The 21095-nt window shown below is 43.3% G+C and overlaps 1 protein-coding gene across 1 annotated transcript in view; it reads left to right on the top strand.

Annotated features, from left to right (window-relative positions):
• SNTB1 (syntrophin beta 1) overlaps positions 1-20629 on the top strand; it is a 232644-nt gene extending 212015 nt beyond the window's left edge. Inside the window, exons 6-7 of the mRNA XM_089677546.1 lie at positions 6274-6464; positions 11787-20629. Of these exons, the coding sequence (XP_089533672.1) occupies positions 6274-6464; positions 11787-11879 (284 nt within the window). The 3' untranslated portion in view covers positions 11880-20629. The remainder of the gene's footprint in view (positions 1-6273; positions 6465-11786) is intronic.
• Positions 20630-21095: the final 466 nt, after the last annotated feature.

Genomic DNA, 21095 nt, shown 5'->3' with positions numbered 1-21095 from the left:
TGCATTCACTATATCTGGTCTCCCAGGAGCCTGCATTCACTATATCCGCTCTCCCCGGACTCTGCATTCACTATATCCGCTCTCCCACAGTACACAGAACATGGAAATGCAATTATTTTTGTAAATATAAACTGCTAAATACCTTTTCTCATCAGCAGTATATAGCAGTTGTATGACTTCTATCAATGTCCAGTAGAGCACTGGTTAAAGCTTGTAGGAGTTTTCAATCTCCTGTAGGCGGATGCAGGACCCCTGATCTCTGTCTGGACAATGATGATTGTCCCTGTGCTGATCACATGCACTCTCCCAAGAAAAATAAAAACCTCTAGCAAAACACACCAAACTGAGCATGTGCAGAGTGACTCCACACAATATGTCTTATCAGGAGATACAGTGAGGAACAGAAGTATGTGAACACCCTGCGATTTTGCAAGTTCTCCCACTTAGAAATCATGGAGGGGTCTGAAATTCACATTGTAGGTGCATTCCCACTCTGAGAGACAGAATTTAAAAAACAATTCAGGAAATCCCATTGTATGATTTTTAAAGAATTTATTTGTCTTGCACTGCTGAACATTAAGTATTTGAACACCTAAGAAACAGCAAGAATTCTGGCTCTCAAAGACCTATTACTGTGCCTTTAAAAAGTCCACCTCTACTCCACTCATTAATCTAACTTAGTAGCACCTGCCTGAGCTCTTTAAAGACACATGTCCACCCCACAGTCAGTCAGACACCAACTACTACCATGGGCAAGACTAAAGAGCTGTCAAAAGACACCAGAGACAAAATTGTGGACCTCCACAAGACTGGAGAGGGCTACGGGGCAATTGCCAATCAGCTTGGTGAGAATAGATCAACTGTTGGAGCAATTGTTAGAAAATGGAAGAGGCTAAAGATGACTGTCAGTCTCCCTCGGACTGGGGCTCCATGCAAGATCTCACCTCGTGGGGTATCACTGATGATAAGAAAGGTGAGGAATCAGCCCAGAACTACAAGGGAGGAGCTGGTCAATGACATGAAGAGAGCTGGGACCACAGTTTCAAAGGTCACTGTCGGTAAAACACTACGCCGTCATGGTTTCAAATCATGCATTGCACGGAAAGGTTCCCCTGCTCAAGTCATCACATGTCCAGGCCCGTCTGAAGTTTTCCAATGACCATCTGGATGATCCAGAGGAGGCATGGGAGAAAGTCATGTGGTCAGATGAGACCAAAGTAGAACTTTTTGGTCTAAACTTCACTCATCATGTTTGGAGGAAAAAGAAGGATGAGTTGCATCCCAAGAACACCATCCCTACTGTGAAGCATGGGGATGGTAACATCATGCTTTGGGGGGGTTTTCTGCGAAGGGGACAGGATGACTACACTGTATTAAGGACAGGATGAATGGGCCATTTATTGTGAGATTTTGAGCAACAACCTCCTTCCCTCAGTCAGAGCATTGAAGATGGGTTGTGGCTGGGTCTTCCAACATGACAACGACCCGAAGCACACAGCCAGGATAACCAAGGAGTGGCTCCGTAAGAAGCATATCAAGGTTCTGGAGTGGCCTAGCCAGTCTCCAGACCTAAATCCAATAGAACATCTTTGGAGGGAGCTGAAACTCCGTGTTCCTCAGCGACAGCCCCGAAACCTGACAGATCTAGAGGAGATCTGTGTGGAGGAGTCGGCCAAAATCCCTGTTGCAGTGCAAACCTGGTCAAGAACTACAGGAAACGTCTGACCTCTGTAATCGCAAACAAAGGATTCTGTACCAAATATTAACACTGATTTTCTCAGGTGTTCAAATACTTCTGTTCAGCAGTGCAAGACAAATACATTCTTTAAAAATCATACAATGTGAATTCCTGAATTTTTTTTTTCAATTCTGTCTCCCAGAGTGGGAATGCACCTACAATGTGAATTTGAGACCCCTCCATGATTTCTAAGTGGGAGAACTTGCAAAATCGCAGGGTGTTCAAATACTTCTGTTCCTCACTGTAAGAGGGGGACGCTGGAAGAAGGGGAGGATCAGAGGAGTGAGGCTCAAACAGCATTTTTACACAATGCAGAGGATTAACCCCTTAGGTTCCACAGTGAGTATAACAAGCATGCTTTACTGCACATACAGACTGATTGTACTGTTGTGGGTTTAGTAACACTTTTAAAGCTGAACTAACATAAAAACACCATTCAGTCCAGTTATGTCTTCATTAATAAATCCGGTTAAATACTGCTAATATAAGTACATCAATATGTCCTGATATCAGCCTCTGGTCAACCCTGCACAACAGATGGGAGGGGGAGGAGCAGCACCAGGAGCCATCAGGCTTTACATTTCAGTGTTAACTCACCAGTGTGCTGCTGAACCCTCATTGTCCAACTAGAAGGGTGCAGGTAAGTCCTTTACTGTGCAGCTTAACTGAAGGGAAAAGCAAGGTCAGTGACCTGATTGTGCTGTCTGGGAGGAGTGTCTGGATCACAGGACTGACCAAACAAAATTTAAAAACATTTAGCAGGTGAAACAATTCAGGTATTTTAGCTTTTGGCCGGAGTTCAGCTTTAAATCTAAATACAAATGAACACATCTCTGTAATCAACAATAAATACTAAGTGTATTTTTATAAAAATGCAAGCAGTGTAAGTACTTGAGTTTACCCTAGTATACCGTGTCTGAGTACAGACCCCTCAGTACAGACATCCCTCCACCAGTACAGACCCCTCAGTACAGACATCCCTCCACCAGTACAGACCCCTCAGTACAGACATCCCTCCACCAGTACAGACCCCTCAGTACAGACATCCCTCCACCAGTACAGACCCCTCAGTACAGACATCCCTCCACCAGTACAGACCCCTCAGTACAGACATCCCTCCACCAGTACAGAGCCCTCATTACAGACATCCCTCCACCAGTACAGACCCCTCACTACAGACATCCCTCCACCAGTACAGACCCCTCAGTACAGACATCCCTCCACCAGTACAGACCCCTCACTACAGACATCCCTCCACCAGTACAGACCCCTCAATACAGACATCCCTCCACCAGTACAGACCCCTCAATACAGACATCCCTCCACCAGTACAGACCCCTCAGTACAGACATCCCTCCACCAGTACAGACCCCTCAGTACAGACATCCCTCCACCAGTACAGACCCCTCAGTACAGACATCCCTCCACCAGTACAGACCCCTCAATACAGACATCCCTCCACCAGTACAGACCCCTCAATACAGACATCCCTCCACCAGTACAGACCCCTCAATACAGACATCCCTCCACCAGTACAGACCCCTCAATACAGACATCCCTCCACCAGTACAGACCCCTCACTACAGACATCCCTCCACCAGTACAGACCCCTCACTACAGACATCCCTCCACCAGTACAGACCCCTCAATACAGACATCCCTCCACCAGTACAGACCCCTCACTACAGACATCCCTCCACCAGTACAGACCCCTCAGTACAGACATCCCTCCACCAGTACAGACCCCTCAGTACAGACATCCCTCCACCAGTACAGACCCCTCAATACAGACATCCCTCCACCAGTACAGACCCCTCACTACAGACATCCCTCCACCAGTACAGACCCCTCAATACAGACATCCCTCCACCAGCACAGACCATTCAATACAGATTTTTCTCCAGCAGTACAGACCCTTCAGTACAAACACCCTCCACCAGCACAGACCCCTCAATACAGACATCCCTCCACCAGTACAGACCCCTCAGTGAAGCCCCATCCCCCCAACAACACACACACTACAAGCCTCCAAGTACAGACACCACCCAGCGTGCGCTGCTAGTAATATGGAGTCATGTCAGAGTTTACTGAGCTTCAAAGAGGACAAATTGTTAGTGCTGCTTAGCTGGTGCCTCTGTGATTGAAGTTGCCAATTTATTTGTAGTGTCATGAGCTTCAGTATCAAAGGTAATGACGGCATATACAGTTTCCGGGAAAACCGTTGTCTGGTCAGCTGACCGAAAGAGGCCAAAGGACATTGTGCAGGACTGTGACCTGGAATAAGAAAACCGTGACTGCAGAGCTCAATCACAGTCTTCCAAAGCCCGTGTCCACAAGCAAGCAAGCAAGGGAGCTCCATAAGCAAAACATTCACGGGCGTGCTGCAATTGCCAAACCACTAGTGACCAATATTAATGCACAGAAGACAAGAGAGAGTGGTGCAGCGCCCATAAATCGTGGCCTATCAATCAATGGAAGACTGTAATATGGTCCGGTGAATCAAGCCTCACACTGTTCCCAACCACTGGATGTATTTACAAGCTTATGACCAGGACTGTCTTGTGCCGATGGTAAAGCACGATGGTGGTGCAATCATGGTTTGGGCAGCCATATCTTGGTATTCTGCAGGCCCCATCATCACCTTGAAAGGCGGAGTCACTGCCAGTGACTATGTACAGATTTTGGCCGACTATGTGCACCCCATGGTTCAGACGTTGTTTCCCGAAGACCGCGCCATTTACCAAGATGATAATGCTCCGATTCACACAGATGGTGTTGTCAAAACGTGGTTTGACGAGCATGCAGATGAAGTCTCACACCTTCCCTGGGAGCCGCAGTTGACCAGACCTCAATATCATAAAGCTACTATGGTACATTTATGTAGAACAAGATTTGGGCTCGTTTTCCATCTCCGGCATCTCTGTGAGGACTGGAACGATATTTGCATGAAGAGTAGTATCAGATACCATTATCCGACATCCAAGACTTACTGTATATTTGTCAATTCCCAGGAGAATTCAGGCCATCTTGGATGCCAAAGGCAGTCCAATATTCGCTAATGATTTAATTCTTTTACCTGGCGTTTCCATATTTTGTCCAACCCCTGTACGTACACTGGTACATGCTGGACCAATGTAACCAAGTAAAAATTTCCATGACTAAACTTGATCTTTAAATACATTAAAGTGGTTGTAAACTCATATATTTACCCAGTGAAGTGATGGGCCTCAAATGATACAAATACTACTACATAAGTTGTGCCTGTTTATCTACAGTAAGGCGTGGGGAGCTGAAGTTACATCAGTGTGGAGAACTGATTGGAAGGAAGGGACACCCCCCCCCCTTCACACAGCACACAGGAAGAGAGCTGAGGCTGTCAATCACAGACTGTGCTCTCCCCTGTTACTATTTTTCTCTTGGTGTCCAGAAAATTAGTCAAAAGTGACTCATGCTGATAGTAGAGGAATGAGGCAGCAGGCAGAAAGGACACTTAGTGCACTTGATTGAGTGCATACTATAGAGGGATATGCTTTGTTCATATCCCTGTCTTTCATTCATGTCTGAGGTTTACAACCACTTTAATGAACATATGCCAGTATGGGACAGACAGACACAGCTGGAGGAGAGCTCCAGATTTAGGCCAAGTCTCTGACCTGAACTGTGTAATAGAAATGGAGAGATGTCTGCACTCAAATCCAAAAGGTTTGCATTCATATAACACATTGGGTGCTAAAGGTATATGACCACATGTTAACACTGAAACATATAAGTTAACTCTTTGCACACTGTTGTACACCCTTATATATTTCTAGAAATCTCCAGGGGAAAAAAACAAAGATTTTTGGTTCACTTACATTGCAATACATTTTTAAGCTGGCCAATTATGTCAAAGCTCTCTTCCAAGTATATCTCTTTGTCCCATATTGGCACTATATGTCCACTAAAGTTTGCTATAGTCAAGTACATTTTTGGAACTCTACAGAGTAGAGTAAGAAAAGGACCGGAAAGGTTTGCTTTGATGCAGTTGGCCAGATAGGGGTAACTTTGACACGGTTGGTCAGAGAAGGATTCCATTGACATTGTTGGCCAGAGAGGGATCCCTTTGATGTAGTTAGGCAGAGAGGGTCACTTTGACATAGCTGACCAAGAGAGATCACCTTGATGTAGTTGGCCAGAGAAGGCTCACTTTGACGTAGTTGGCCAGAGAGTGATCAATTTGACACAGCTTGCTAAAGAGGGATCACTTCCACACATTTGGCTAGAGAGGGATCACATTGATGCAACTGGCCAAAGAGGGATCACTTTGATGTAGTTGGCCAGCTTTAACGTGTATTGTAACTTACGTAAACCATGAATCCCTGTTTTTATGCAAAAATATGTAAGAGGGTATAGCTCTGTACAGAGGGTCAATTCAGAATTTTTATTGTTACTAACAAAATGAGCCGGACTCAACAAAATGAGCCAAAACTCATGATAGCGTCATGGAGTTCAGAACAGTAAGCTCTAATTTACGTTTTTTTTTCTCTGCCTTTCAGCTTGTACATACAAGAACCAAGATTGTCGATTAGTGATCAATTACGAGCATGGATTCTCTATCGCAGTGCAGGCTCCTGATGGTACTTTCACTAACATTTTAGCACAATACCCGTATGAAAAGCTAAAAATGTCCTCAGACGACGGACTCAAAATGCTATTTTTAGACTTTGGTGGCAACGATGGGGACATTGTAAGTTATGTTTAAATTTATTATCTATTGTCTGGTCCCTCCGTTCATTGCCATATTTAGAACTTCTCACATGCTCCTCCTTTTCTCTGGAATTCTCTCCTACATGCTCTCCAACCCTTGAAGACTTTGGGAACACCCACCTCTTCAAACCAGCAAACAATCTGATCTGTTCTCTTCTGACAAGGCGCACTCTGGGGTATATTTACTAAAGCTTGAGAGTGCAAAATCAGGCTCACTTCTCAATAGAAACCAATCAGCTTACAACCTCAGCTTGTTCAATTAAGCTTTGGTAATAAAGCCTGGAAGCTGATTGGTTTCTAGGCAGAGGTGAGCCTGATTTTGCACTCTCCAACTTTAGTAAATAAACCCCTCTGTCACCTTGGATACACCTTTCTGACCTCCTTTATTGTTTCAAAGTCTTGTGTCTCTAGACTGTAAGCTCATATGAGCACAACTGTATTCTATTGTTTCTTCTTATTATTACATTTAGCTGAACAAAATAGGTACTTGTCTTTGGAACATTTTATGTATAATATTTTCTTTACTACCCTCTCTACTTTGCCCAGTGCCATGGGATATGATGGCACCTTATAAATCAATAAATAAAATAATAATATAGATTAATGTGTCATTAATAGAATTGTACAGTAGACTTAACCACTTCCCCCCAGGCCAATTTTGACACTTCTCACATACATGTAAACATCTGCATTTTTTGCTAGAAAATTACTTAGAACCCCCCCAAACATTACATATTTTGAAGCCGAGGCCCTAGAGAATAAAATGGTGGGTGTTGCAATTTTTTATGTTACACAGTATTTGCACTGCGATTTTGCAGGTTATGTTACGTCGAGTAAATAGATACCAAACATGTCATGCTTTAAAATTGCATATGCCCGTGGAAGGCGACTCTTTAAAAGCCATTACAGCTTTCCAGTTTAGAGTTACATAGGAGGTCTGGTGCTGGAATTATTGCTCTCGCTCTGATGCTCATGGCGATACCTCACGTGTCGTGCAATCGCTATTTACATATGTGTGTGGGACCAACGCGTGCATTCGCCTTTGCACAGTGGGACGGGGCACTTTCTTTTATTCTTTTTTTAATTATTAATTTTATTAGATTTTTTTTTTTACACTGTAACTAATTTTTTTGTATCACTTTTATTGCTGTCATAAGGGATGAACAACAACCCTTGTGATAGCATGGGCCATGACAGGTCCTCTTTATGGAGAGATCTGGGGTCGATTAGACCCCAGATCTCTCCTCTAGATTTCAAAGCATCTGATTCAACCAAGATCGGTTTTATCTGATGCTTGTACAAGCTGGTAATGACTTGTTTACATGAGGCCGAAACTGGAAGTGATGAAATCCTTGTTGCTTCCGGTTTCCGATGTCACACGGTGGGAGGAATGACATTTGTTCCTCTCACTGTGTTTCAGGCACAAGATGCCGCGGGACGAGGGGCATAGATAAGGTCCAGATTGCACAAAAATAGAAATCCATAGAGAGGTCCAGCTAATGCCAAGGTCTTATGTAGATGGGAGTTGTCAAGCACTACATTTTACAAGTGACAAGGCCTGTATTGGATTGCAATTGCAGCAAAGGCTGCTCCTGGCCATTCGCAAAATGGCCAAGAGAAGAGTGCGGTGGAGATGTGCTGGCAGCGCTGGGTTCTATGAGACTCGCAGCACGTACTCCTGGAGCTATACTTCTCCCAGCATGTACAACACTAGAGGATTTGCAGGATGTAGAAGGAAGTGTTCACCAGAAGGATTTGAGGCAAAACTGCCTTGTAGGCTAATTGTGCCCCTAGTTGGGCTTTAAAGTGTCTACAGCCAAAATGTTTTCCTTTTAGTTTCTGGTACAGTAAGGAATTGTTAAAACCTTTTTTTCCCTTTTGTGTTCCATTAGGGAGATGTATCTTCACTTTCTGTTCTGTGGAGAGATTTTCTATCACTTCCTACTGTGTCCAAAGTAAGGAAAATCCCCTCTTAGACAGTTGTCACCAGAACAAGCTTTCCTAGTGGAAGAATATACCTCTATTTCTGTTCCAGTGGCAACTCAAAATTTTGGATTTCTCACCACTTTCCAGTAAAGATGGTCACGAGCATCAGTGTTTCTGGGTTTATATCTAGTTTACTAGTGTAGCACAGCACCTGTGACTTGCTGATCCTTTCATGGATAATATTCCCATCTCACATGTTCCTGGAAATGGTAAGTAAGCAGGTGCTGAAGCAACTACCACCTGGAAACTGGTTGCACCAAAAGTCAAAGTATATATCGCCAGCACACCATGGATCTTTGGAATAGCATCCAATTGTTTATTAGACTGATCACATCACAGTAGTAAAGGTGCAAGGTTTCTGGGCCAAGGAGAATTCCTACAGGCCTGACGAAGGGGTGCAGCATGGCCCCAATATTGTTGCACCTTTACTGCTGTGCTGTGATCATTTTAATAAACAATGGGGCACTATTTCAAGATTAACGATATATGCTTTGACTTAATTCTTTTTATGTCAAAAGTTTATGACTAGAAATGAACCTACATTGAAAAAATGGGGTTGATTTACTAAAACTGGAGCATAAAAATCTGTTGCAGCTCTGCATAGAAACCACCGAACTTCCAGTTTTTAATGTCAAAGCTTAACCACTTCCCATGATGTCCTCGGGTTTCAATGGTGATATCTGGATGATAGCTGGATGATGCTTGCAGCTACAAGCATCATCCAGATATCTTTTTTTTTTTTCTTTTTTTAGCCAGTGATTCGTTCTTGTGTAAAAGCCACCCTAGAGACTCATTAGCTGCTGGATTGCTTTTACAGGCAGTGGGAGGGGACATCCCTTCACCACCCCCATAACGATGTCACTTCCAGCTCTGGCAAATGTAAACACTGGCATTTTTTTTTCCTGGAAAGCAAAGAACGATTTTTTTTTTTTTTTAAATCTCATGCTTTCCAGCATAGAGATTTGGGGTCTTATAGACCCCAGATTTCACCATAAATAGGACCTGTAATGCCTTATTCTTTATTTGTAATAGGAGTAAAAGTGATTAAAAAAAAAACATGGGAAAGTGAAAAATTACAAATTTACAGCACCTCCATCCTTTTGTGCTCGCACGCAGGTCGGGCCCGCATATGTAAACGGTGTTCATGCAACATGTGAGGTATTGTCAAGATTAATATAGCAAGAGCAATAATTCTAGCACTGGACCACCTCTGTAACTCTAAACTGGTACCCTGTAAAAAATTTTAAAGCGTTGCCTATGGAGATTTTGAAGTACCGTAGACGTAGTTTGGTGCCATTTCACGAGTGTGCATAATTTTAAATTTTTTTTTTTTTTTGTATTTCAATGGTTTTTATTAATTTTAAACAGTATAAAACAGAGGCAACAAAACACGCCCACGCAGGGGCTATCAATTGCACCGATAGAAAATGCATAATAGAGCAGACAACGCTCTAATTCCAATAAGGCAAAACGTATGCCCACGTAGGGGCTATCAATGGCACATAGGTAACAATAACATCAGTGAAACTCAGATTATCGCAACTAAAGACAGCTGTCCACTGTCACATCAAAACAAACAGAAAAGGAAAGAAGAAAAGCAGAGAAGAAAGAAAGAGAAAAAAAAAAAAAACACACACACCAGAGAGCAAGGGTCCATGAGCGCCAATACAAAACTCCATCACCTCCCTACACTGGCCGGGGGGAGCGTGGGAAAGGCATATTGCAACCATGGCTCCCATATTTTCAAAAATTTATGTGGAGAGTCGTTGCATATACTCGACATCTGTTCATTGAGCATCATAGTAGTCATACGATCCCGCACCCCCTGAAAAAGTACAAACGGACTCTTCCAGGCCTGGGCAATTGTCCTAGTGGCCGATAAAAACAAATAGGAAGCCAACCGCTGCTGACGAGCCAAGAGGCCCGGTATGGGGCAATGAAGCAAAGCATACCGAGCATCCCGGCGTATGGAGAGATGAAACAAAGTGAAAAGGAGGCCAAACACACGAGACCAAAAACGAACCAACCTCGGGCATGACCACCAGATATGCAGTACATCGCCACGATGGCCACAACCCCGAAAACATCGATCACTACAGGCAGGGTTAGCCTGGGCCAAACGAGCCGGCACCCAATACCAACGAAACAATACCTTATAGGCTGCTTCCAGCGTGGTCGTATTAAACGAACATTTAGCTATGAGGGACCAGGCTTTATTCCAGTCCTCCGGATCCACAGCCATTCCCAGGTCGCGTTCCCACTGAACTACATATGAAAGAGAAGTGTGCGACGAGCATCTGTTCAAAGCTGCGTAAAGAAGGGAGATAAGGCCCGGGGCGCCCGGACGCTGCTGGCAAAGCCGTTCAAAGGCAGATGTCTGATATGGGAAAGCAGAAGTGGCCCTCAGCGAATAATTTTAAATTTTGACACGTTTGGTATCCATTTACTCGGTGTAACACCATCTTTTATATTTTACCAAAAATTTGGGTTACATATTGTGGGGGTTTTTTGCCTTTAAATTCTGTGTATATATATATATATATGTATGTATGTTTGGGGGTTCTGAGTAATGTTTTTTTACATGTAGGAGAAAAAGGCCAGAATTGGAATTGCAAGTGGTTAATTGAGCAAGCTGAAGTTAGAAGCCGGTTGGCTACTATGCAGAGCTGCACCAGATTTTGCACTCTCAAGTTTTAGTAAATCAGCCCCAATATGTTGCATGTGTGACTTATCTCATAGTTGGGTTGCTGATTTCATTCTATGATAGTTATTAGCTACTAGGGAGAGAACCTATCATGTCAAAACATACCTTCAGGTAGACTTTACAGTGATGACAGGTACTCATTGGAAGACATTTTCTGATGCAATTAAGCCTGCTACTCAGTAACATCCATTGGAACAATTTTGTTTTGGCTACATATCAGGATACAGCAGTGACAATCTAACGTGTTTCGTCTGAAGCCTTTCTATGTATGAGTAGGGCATCAGCCGAAACACGTTAGATTGTCACTGCTGTATTCTGATATGTAACCAATAAAGGATTGTTCCAATGGATGTTACTACAGATTCTTTGTATCAGAGAATTATTGCTCCATTTCAAAGGCATTTGGGCCAAGTGCATCGGTTCTCAGTCTCCCAGGTACATCTGTGGTAGAGCATATTTTCTTTGTGGACTCATTGGAAGTAGGATGAGGATCCTCCTTTTTTTTTTTTTTTTTTTTTTTTTCTTGCTTTTGTCCTGAACAGAATCTTTGACATAAACTGAAGTCACACAACCATTTGGCTTTGCATAACCACCTTTCTTATGTCTCCACAGCAGTTGGATCTCCAGTGTTGCCCAAAACCCATCGTATTCATCATTCATTCCTTCCTCTCTGCCAAGATCACACGACTTGGACTGGTGGCATGACGGCACCTGAAAACACACACACGAGACTGTTGACGGCATGTCCCTTAGCACCACATGCTGTACCAGTGGAGGCGATAGGGCTAATGGAGGCCATTCTATTCAAGGACAAACTAATGCCAGCAGTCTCATGAACCCGATAGAAGAGGCTCGCACTAAATCTGTTGTATACGATTGATAGATCTGTGTTACTCTGATGCACTTTATGTCTGACAGAAGCACAGAATGTTCATAGTTTTTTAGCAGTCTGTTTGGATGGGAAGAGCCAATGGCGTTTGTGTGATCCTAGTGCTAATCTTTATACGAAATCTTCTGTTTTGGAAAATAAAGTGTATGTATACCCAAAACTTATTCATACTTGGAGAGTGTCGGGAAGGATTAGAAGCCTTATTTTATTACTGCCTGTGTTCCCGATTGGTAGTTTATCTGCCTAAAGTGATAGGAAATCCAAAATATCACCATAACAAGAAGTGAGGATAAGGCCTGGTTCACACAATTTCAGATGTGACTAGAGTCTCACAGAATTGCATGACAATGGAAATTACATTGTTTTTAATGGTTTCTGTTCACACCAGTGTAACTCCCCGTGGAGCAATTTTGGAAAAGGTTCCTGTGCTAATTTGATGAGTTATGTATATTTTATGGGGCGAAAATCACACTGGAATCCCACCAAAGCTACCCCTCACTTTTTGGGGATTTACTCTTACTTCTTGTTGTGTCAACTGGCACAGGAAGTGAAGGGAAATCCCCCAATAGGACACAGACAGCAGAAAATAAACTGATGGGGTTTAAACCCTTCCCTACTTTATCCAACACTAAGGTCAAGTTTTGTATATATATACACTTTTACATAGGGCCTTTAAGGACCACTATAGCCAAAACAAAAAACATACATTATATATGCATTACATAGAGGAGCTCCTAGTAACAAACGCAGCAGTCTATCTCATAGAAACATAGAAAAGTGACGGCAGAAAAAGACTGAGTGGTCCATCGAGTCTGCCCGTTTTTTTTTTTAAATTTTCAAAGTACACCAGCCCAGACAGAGCAAAGGGAGTTGGTTTTGTCATGTTGCTGTGCAGCTGTTGCCCTATGTAAGGTGCCATGTTGGGCAAAAGAAGGCAACATAATCACAGTTGGTAGTTATATTCTATAAGATTAATGAACAGGATGTTGAAAAATATCATCACACGGCCATCACCACACCACCGCCATCACCACACCACCGCCATCACCACACCACCTTCATCACACGGCCATCACCATACCACCATCATCACACGGCCATCACCACAACACCACCATCACACAGCCATCACCACACCGCCATCATCACACGGCCATCATCACACGGCCATCACCACACCGCCTTCATCACACGGCCATCACCACACCACCTTCATCACACGGCCATCACCATACCACCATCACACAGCCATCACCACACTGCCATCATCACACGGCCATCACCACACCGCTATCATCACACGGCCATCACCACACCACCTTCATCACACGGCCATCACACCACCATCACACGGCCATCACCACACCACCGCCATCACACGGCCATCACCACACCACCGCCATCACGCGGCCATCACCACACCACCGCCATCACACGGCCATCACCACACCACCGCCATCACATGGCCATCACCACACCACTTTCATCACACGGCCATCATCACACGGCCATCACCACACCACCACCATCACACGGCCATCACCACACCACCACCATCACACGGCCATCACCACACCACCACCATCACACGGCCATCACCACACCACCACCATCACACGGCCATCACCATCACACGGCCATCACCACACCACCTTCATCACACCGCCATCATCACACCACCATCATCACACGGCCATCACCACGCGAACATCACCACACCACTCTGCCAGCTCCATAAGGGCTCATGTAGATGGACTTTCTGCATTTGACATGCGCTTGCAGCATGCTTAAAATACAAGTCTACAAGAAGATATATCATCATTCTACATGACCCCGTGTGACGTAGGCTGCCCATATCAATAGGACTGAGTTCTCTGGTTTTCTAAGTACCCCCTGGAACATTTTGTAGATACCAGCGTAATAACTGGATGGGAACTTCCTTTGATAGTGTGACAACACTCTTTCTTCTGCAGTGATATCTCTGTAGTGTTGTCACTCTTGCTGTAACTGCTTAAATGTTGGCACTGTTGATACCCTCTTAAGAGGACAGGCACACCTAGCTCCTCTGCCACCAGCACATTGTTATCTTCAGGAGCATAGGGAATAGATGATAAGACCCTGCTCAGTGCCCCACCCTCACCTAAGCACAACATTGAACCTGCTTCATGTTTCTGTGGATGCAGCAGGCTTTGTTGAGGGCTGTTCATGTTGCAGGCAAAGCAGATCAAACACAGTGTTTATAAGGGCTAGTGTACACTATTCGGCAGATGGTGAGGGGGTGTTGTATGGCTTCCTCACTGCCTGTTTTACTCTCTAAATGCTGTACTACCACGCCATAACCACGTGCAGATGCAGTGCAGCCCCATTCATTTAAATGGGTTGAGTTTGTGGGAGGTAGTGCCCACCAAACATAACTGGGTATAATTCCTACCGCAAGGCACAGCATGTATACATTCCTGAACGGTGCCTTTGCAGCACAAGGGGGAGCAGTTCAGGAACAGCCAAAACGTGGCTCAACCCCGTGGTTTTACCACAGGCAGCAAAGGTGATCAAATATAGATCAATGTTACAATTTTGAATGCTATGTGTGTGTGTGCGTGTACAAATATTATATTAGAGAGCAATAAGCAGATGAAGAGATGGAAAAAAGTCAAGATTTCATGGCAGCTGTGATGTCTGGACAGTGGTCTTCAACTCTGCATGGGAATGAAGTATAAAAGCTGGAGGACAAGTGGACCTGTTGTCAGTTTCATATGTAAGGTGGAACCTCACTGGTTGTCACAAGTATTATTCACATTGTAACACTTAGGGCTTGGTTTTCTTCTGAATGTTCCAGTCTTATTCTGATGTTTAAATACTTCCCAGTATCCGACCAACTCTCCTGAGTATGTATGTATGTATGTATGTGTGTATGTATGTATGTATGCATGCTCTTCAATATATGTGTGTTTGACTGGATTGTACCATCAAAAGATAACTGCACTTTAGAACAAATGTCAAGGCAGAAATAGTTCAAGGGTGTACTATAAAATAGTATTTATCTTAATTGTTATTACAGGATATTGAGGAATAAAAAATACAAATTATCAGCACATATTTCCATTAGGTGCCTTTATAGTGTAGCAATGGAACATGTCATATTCGCAACTTGCAACCGGCGGGTGGAACCCTGGGCTGCTTCCCCCCTCTTTCCCAAAAGGGCCTCACATACTTGTAAATACCCTGAGATGTTAAATGAGTCGTATTCTGTCCTATTCTGCTGAGCATACTGTATATGGCTTCTATGGAAGTTCAGGTAGAGTGAGACAGTAGACAGCTAGTGCTGGGCTTTCTTTCAATCGCTTTGCACAGAGCAGCCCTAATCCTCTTCTTCTGGGGTCCCCACGCCGATGCTCCTGGCCCCTCTTCTTCAGCGGGTGCCCCCATGGAAGGCCACTTTCTATGGGGCCACCCGTGCAGCTCGCACCTGAGCTGCCCTGTCTGCATCCATTGACAGCGGGTGGCTGAGCCCCACCCCCTTGGCACAGAATTTAATTGACAGCAGCAGGAGCCAATGCTTCCCACTGCTATCAGTCTGCCCAGGGAGGAGGGAGACAGTGGCAAGAGCTGATACTCTCATGCACATATCAGGATCGGATCAAGCTCAGGTAAGAAGAAGGGGACGCTGGGGGGATTGTGCAGCAAAAAGGTTTTTCACCTTAATTCATAGAATGCATTAGGGCAGGGCTCAAAATACCCCAGGTCGCCATGGCGACTAGAAATTGCTCCTGGGTTCACACACTGCCTCCCATAGACTTCAATGCAAAAACGCCTAAACGCCTTCATTGCAAAAACTCCTATCAATACCAATCCTATGTGAACACTTATCTCCGGATGCCACTCTACTCTTGCGATTCTGGAACGCACCACTACAAACACACAGTACCCTTATCATAATGGCACTCAAAACAGAACGTGTGTGAATCGCATCCACGTGAATCACCTCAATAGGAACATATAATATCTAGCCTGTCATGTGAGTCTGAATATGCATCCAGAATCGTGTGAACCAGGGAAGCTCCATTCACACCTCGGAGAGAGCAGAATCGCTGTGATCAGAAAACGCAGGTTCAAGTGCCATTATTTTCAGTGGTGCCAAAAACAAGGTGCGGTTTTTCCAAATCGCATCACGTGCAGCGCGTCGCCCAAAAGTTGCCTTGCCTCAGGTGCTGACAACGCACACTACGCTAATTTTTTTAGCTGGCTCCAAGATTAAAAGCAAATTTTTCAAGCCATGGATTAAAGTGAAAACTCCCTTAGGGCTTTAGAATCACTTTAAATGTTTATTTGTAAAATATGTATAAAGCATCAGTGTAAAAAAACATCGTTTGCTATCATAACTATAATATCGTCTTTTATAATAGACATTGTCTGGTAATGCTGCTTACCTGTACCTACAGATTTGGTGTTTTATACAATCCAGCTTCCTGGGTACTCTCGGCGTGGATAGTTGCCTGCTTGGACATGGAGTTGCTGGACACGTAAACATCCTATTTTTCAGCGCACACATTGACTATTTCAGCCTTAAAAGCAGACTTCTATTTTTAATAACCCAGAAATGTCTTAAAGAATGGAAATTTGAACAATTCCTCATGGGCATAACTGTAACAGAAAAGGTTAGGTAATGAACATTTCTTGCAAAGTATCTAACTGCTTTATAGAGATGTAGAAGAGCTTGAGACATTTTGGAGACTGCAACAAAAAAAAAAGAATCAGTGAAATGGTTCCTCCAGCTTTGGGTAGACCAATCCAGTCTACAGACCACTTGTGGTCATGCTACAAATCCAGCTTGCCCCGGATGTTCTCTTTTGTCTGTAGGTTGTCATCCGTTCATCTCAGCCCTGGAGAACCATGTCCCACCCACAGTCTACTCAAGACCTCAACTGTCCCAAATTTGGTGGGACAGTCTTGGTGCTCTTTGTATGAGTGCGACTGAATAATATGTCTGTTGATTTGCCAAATTATGCACATGGTTATGGAGCCAGGTTGGGCTCTTTTTAGTTGGGGGGGTGGGCGGGACTTATACCAGACCTAGAGCCAACAATGGAGTTCATCTGTTTTCATTCCACCTGCTGTTCCCTAACTTGACGGAAAGGCCATTGTATTTCCTCTTGGCTGGTTCCAGATTTCTTCTTCCAAGACGGTGACATTGGTGTCTTTGGGACCAAGCTGTGTGCAGGGAAAGGGGTGGGGGTTTGTGTACAAGCAGAAGAACGGATGGCCACTTGGGTTCACCTCTTTGGAAGCCTTTTATTCTTTAAACCTGGTTCACACCAATGCAGTTTACGTATTGTGCTTTTTGCACAGCATTATTTTCATGGGTGCTTTTGACGCGCTTTTGATGTTTGCGTTTTTTTGGAGGGGGGCCAACTTGTTGCTGGGCAGATTAAAAATGCAAAACGCATAAAAACGCACTACATGCATTTTCTTCAGCATCTCCATTAAAGTCTGTTGAACCAAAAACACAACATTTTGCATTTTAAAAAAAGTCCCTGGCCCTTTCCAAAAATGCAGCGTCTCAAAAAAGCATAAAGCTGAACATGTCCCATAGGAAGCCATGTTACATGGACTGTGTTTCTGCAAAAAGCACTAAAAACGCATTGGTGTGCAGCATACCTTAGTCAAATGGAGAAAAGTTTTGAAATTGCGTAATATGCTTCATTTGCTAAAGTTGGCTCCCAGAATGCAATTTTTTTTGTGTTGCATTGAGGGGTGTATTGTACTCACATAAAATACTGACTGACAACCCAGATTTCTGTTTTTTTTTTTTTTTTTTTACTGAACTTGCAGCACGTTTACATGTCTGTGTGTACAGGTACATTGAAATCAATGGTCAGCATTTACATCAGTAAATTAAAAATGCCTGTATGCTTTAAAATGCAGATTTTAGGCAGCAGTGTAGAAGAGGCCTTAAAGGACTGGTCCTGGGCTACACTAATATTTAGCAGAGCCCTAAGTCATTTTACATTGTACAGTAGCAAGCTATTTTCATAGTTAAACAATGGTAGACTCAAAACAGACCTGAAGTCCACAGCTTCCTTCTAGTTCTGCCAATTAAAGAATAGTAAATAAATATTGATTTCTAGGAGTGGGGTTCCATAGAGTCCAGCTAGCTGCTGTGTTCACGTCGTCTGCTTCTTAGCCACAACTATTCCTGTTCTTTTACTTTTAGGCTCCATTCTCACTTATATGAGTCTAAAGTCACATGACTTTGGAATGCAACTTTGGATGGGCGTAATTTTTGCTTTGTCCAATGATAATGGACAACTGTTGTGCAACTGTCGCATGTATAACATTCAGCTGCGACTTTCATGTGATTTTTGAGGTTTATCATTGAAGTCTGTGGCCCTCAAGTTGCATGAAAGTCAGACCAAAGCAGTACACTACTGTGATGTTGCTGCGACTTTAAGTCACACATATATGAATGGTTATCTTTGAAGATCATGGGGTAGGACTTGTCATGAAACTGTGATGTCCAAAGTCGCATGACAAGTCAAAGAAGTGTGAATGGAGTCCAAGTCTACTTTAGCATGTACACACTGGAAATGGCAATTTTGCTGACCTAAAGCTGAACTCCAGGACTGATGAAACTCCTCCATTGCAGTGGGGCTGCACCTGCACCGCAAGGTTCATCTCGTAAAGTACTTTCTACTTACCTGATCCTCCACTCCTGCTGGCTCCTCAGCATTGCTAGACCCCCTCCCCTCAGCCTCCTGCACTCAGGTTATGGTCCTCTGACATCATCAAGACTGATGCAGGGTACATAGCATGTACATAGGTACATTGGATGTGAGGACACCAAGGGAAAGTCCATTGCCAGATCATGGGGGAGTGCCAACTGCGGAGAATTGAGTAAGTGACGCTTTCACCTTCCCCTAGACAGAAACATGCACTTGTAGCCCTCATGACGTTTTTACAGCGGCTATTTTTGGCTTTTCACATTTTTTTCTACAGCCAGTAAACCCCCCAGCATGTTATCCTATGTGTCCATGCACACTTAGATTGTAATCAACGTTTTTTGGCTGGAATGAAAACCCAGGACTAGTGGGTTTCTAGAAGAGTTTTTGAGCTGTAAAAATGCTCTAATGCTGCAAAATGCAGTAAAACGCCGCAAACTGGTGTTTTGGGACTTTTTTTGACCAAAAACATTTTTATTATTTGGTAAAAAAAAAACAAATGCAGGAAAACGTTGCTAATCGTGGTAAAACACAGCTAAATGCTAAAACTTTTTAACGTGACTTTACACAGCTAATGTTACCAGCATTATCAAAATGTCCCGTGTGCATGAGGGCTTTACTGAAGAGCTTTTTCATTTCAAAAGAAATGTATCACTTTTGGGTGGTGTGTATCCTTCTGCCATTATTATGCTTTACAAAATACAGGATTTGCTTAAATTCTTTCCTAGAAAGTAATCAAGCTTTATTTACAATACTGTTAACCTCTTGATGCCGGCCGAACGCAAATATGAGGCCTCCCGGCATTTGGGCCTAGACGCTGAGAGGCCGCACATTTGCGTTCTATTAAAAAAAACACATGTGCTAAGAGCTCACACCCTGCGTGCCCCCAGCACACATGTCCAGTACTCACGGAAAGGTCCCGATCTCCTCTTTCGATCGGGACCTTTCCTGATCATGTGACCGCCGTGATTCGCTGTCACATGACCCTAAAACCCCACCCTGCCTCCCAGCTTCTGGAACCCTTAAAGGCCGGGAGGCGCCAGCGCCAAGGGGTTAAAGAAGTTAAAATGTAGAACAGCGAGAGTGAGACCTTCCATTGCAATACCTGTAGAAGATATATGGAGCTGGGGAACCAGGTTTACTGATCTTAGTGGTGGATCCATCCAAAACTGAAGGTTTGGACACACTGACCTGTTAATAAGCTGGTACAGAAACTCATGGCAGCCAATCAGAATCCATTATCTATCAGATTATTACAAGTAGAAAAAGCTGTTGTTCAGTTTCTAGGAGCCCCTGTCTACTGCTGCTTAAAATTATTCTCATATTATTATTCTTTCCTTTAATCATTTTCCATGGTATTGATTTTTTATGTTTTGTTTAAAAAAAGACAAGTTTTTAGGTTTTTTTTAAATGGAACTCCAACCAAATGTTTAACTTTTTTTTTTACTTTTGGATAGAGCAAGGAAAAAGTGTCATCAGGTTTATATTATTGTCGGTTTCTTTACAGGAGAGATTATTTTTTTTTCCTTTTATGTTACTGACAGTAAATGTGTGGGAAATCTCAGTAGGGACAAAAGCATTAAAATCCTGACAGCGGCCATACCCCTTACATCCTCTGTCCTGAACAAATCAATTCCTGACCGGAGATCCATTTTAATTTCTTCCAGCCAAACTCCTGCTCTCTCGATTACTAGTGGTACCTCTTTTAAGAAAATGTCAACTAATGATTATTTTACTAGATTTTGATCCTTTACAGAAAACTTTTTATGAGATTATAACGTAATTTTATTCGTAAATAAAACACTTTTTTTTCTTGGCAATTATTGTAAATAAAAAAATTGAAACAAAAATGTTCATATCTTGTTTTTACTTTATTCTGCACATCATGACTTCCATAAATCTCCCCAACACAAATAATGATAGAAACAAAGAACAGCGACAGCAGAAAAAGACCAAATGGTCCATCAAATTTGATCATTTGGCTAGGTTTGAACTTTCCTCTTGCTATTTCTGGGAATGTCCTCGTGTCCTTGATCTTAGCTTTATATTGAAAATACTGCCGTCCTGAAACTTATCCACACCCTTAATGTATCAAAGGGTTCAATCAAAGTCCCCCCCCACCTTTTCTTTATTTTCTCAAGACTGTACCTGAAGTCTCTCCTGTTATGTTTCTTTGCTCCGACCTCTCACCATTTTTTTTTTCTTCAAATAAAAAGGAGGGATTCCCCGCCACACAGCTTCCTTTTCTTGTCCTCCTGAGACAACTATCCTGCTGTTCGTGACAAAAGAATGAAGATTCTCTACCTTCCTGCCTGA

Source organism: Staurois parvus, unplaced genomic scaffold (assembly GCF_062004578.1).
Source record: "Staurois parvus isolate SC_StPar_1 unplaced genomic scaffold, SC_StPar_1.0 ptg000187l, whole genome shotgun sequence".
In the NCBI taxonomy this organism is placed as follows: domain Eukaryota; kingdom Metazoa; phylum Chordata; class Amphibia; order Anura; family Ranidae; genus Staurois; species Staurois parvus.
The sequence above is the reverse complement of the archived record's forward strand: the minus strand, read 5'-3'. Positions and strand labels throughout refer to the sequence as shown.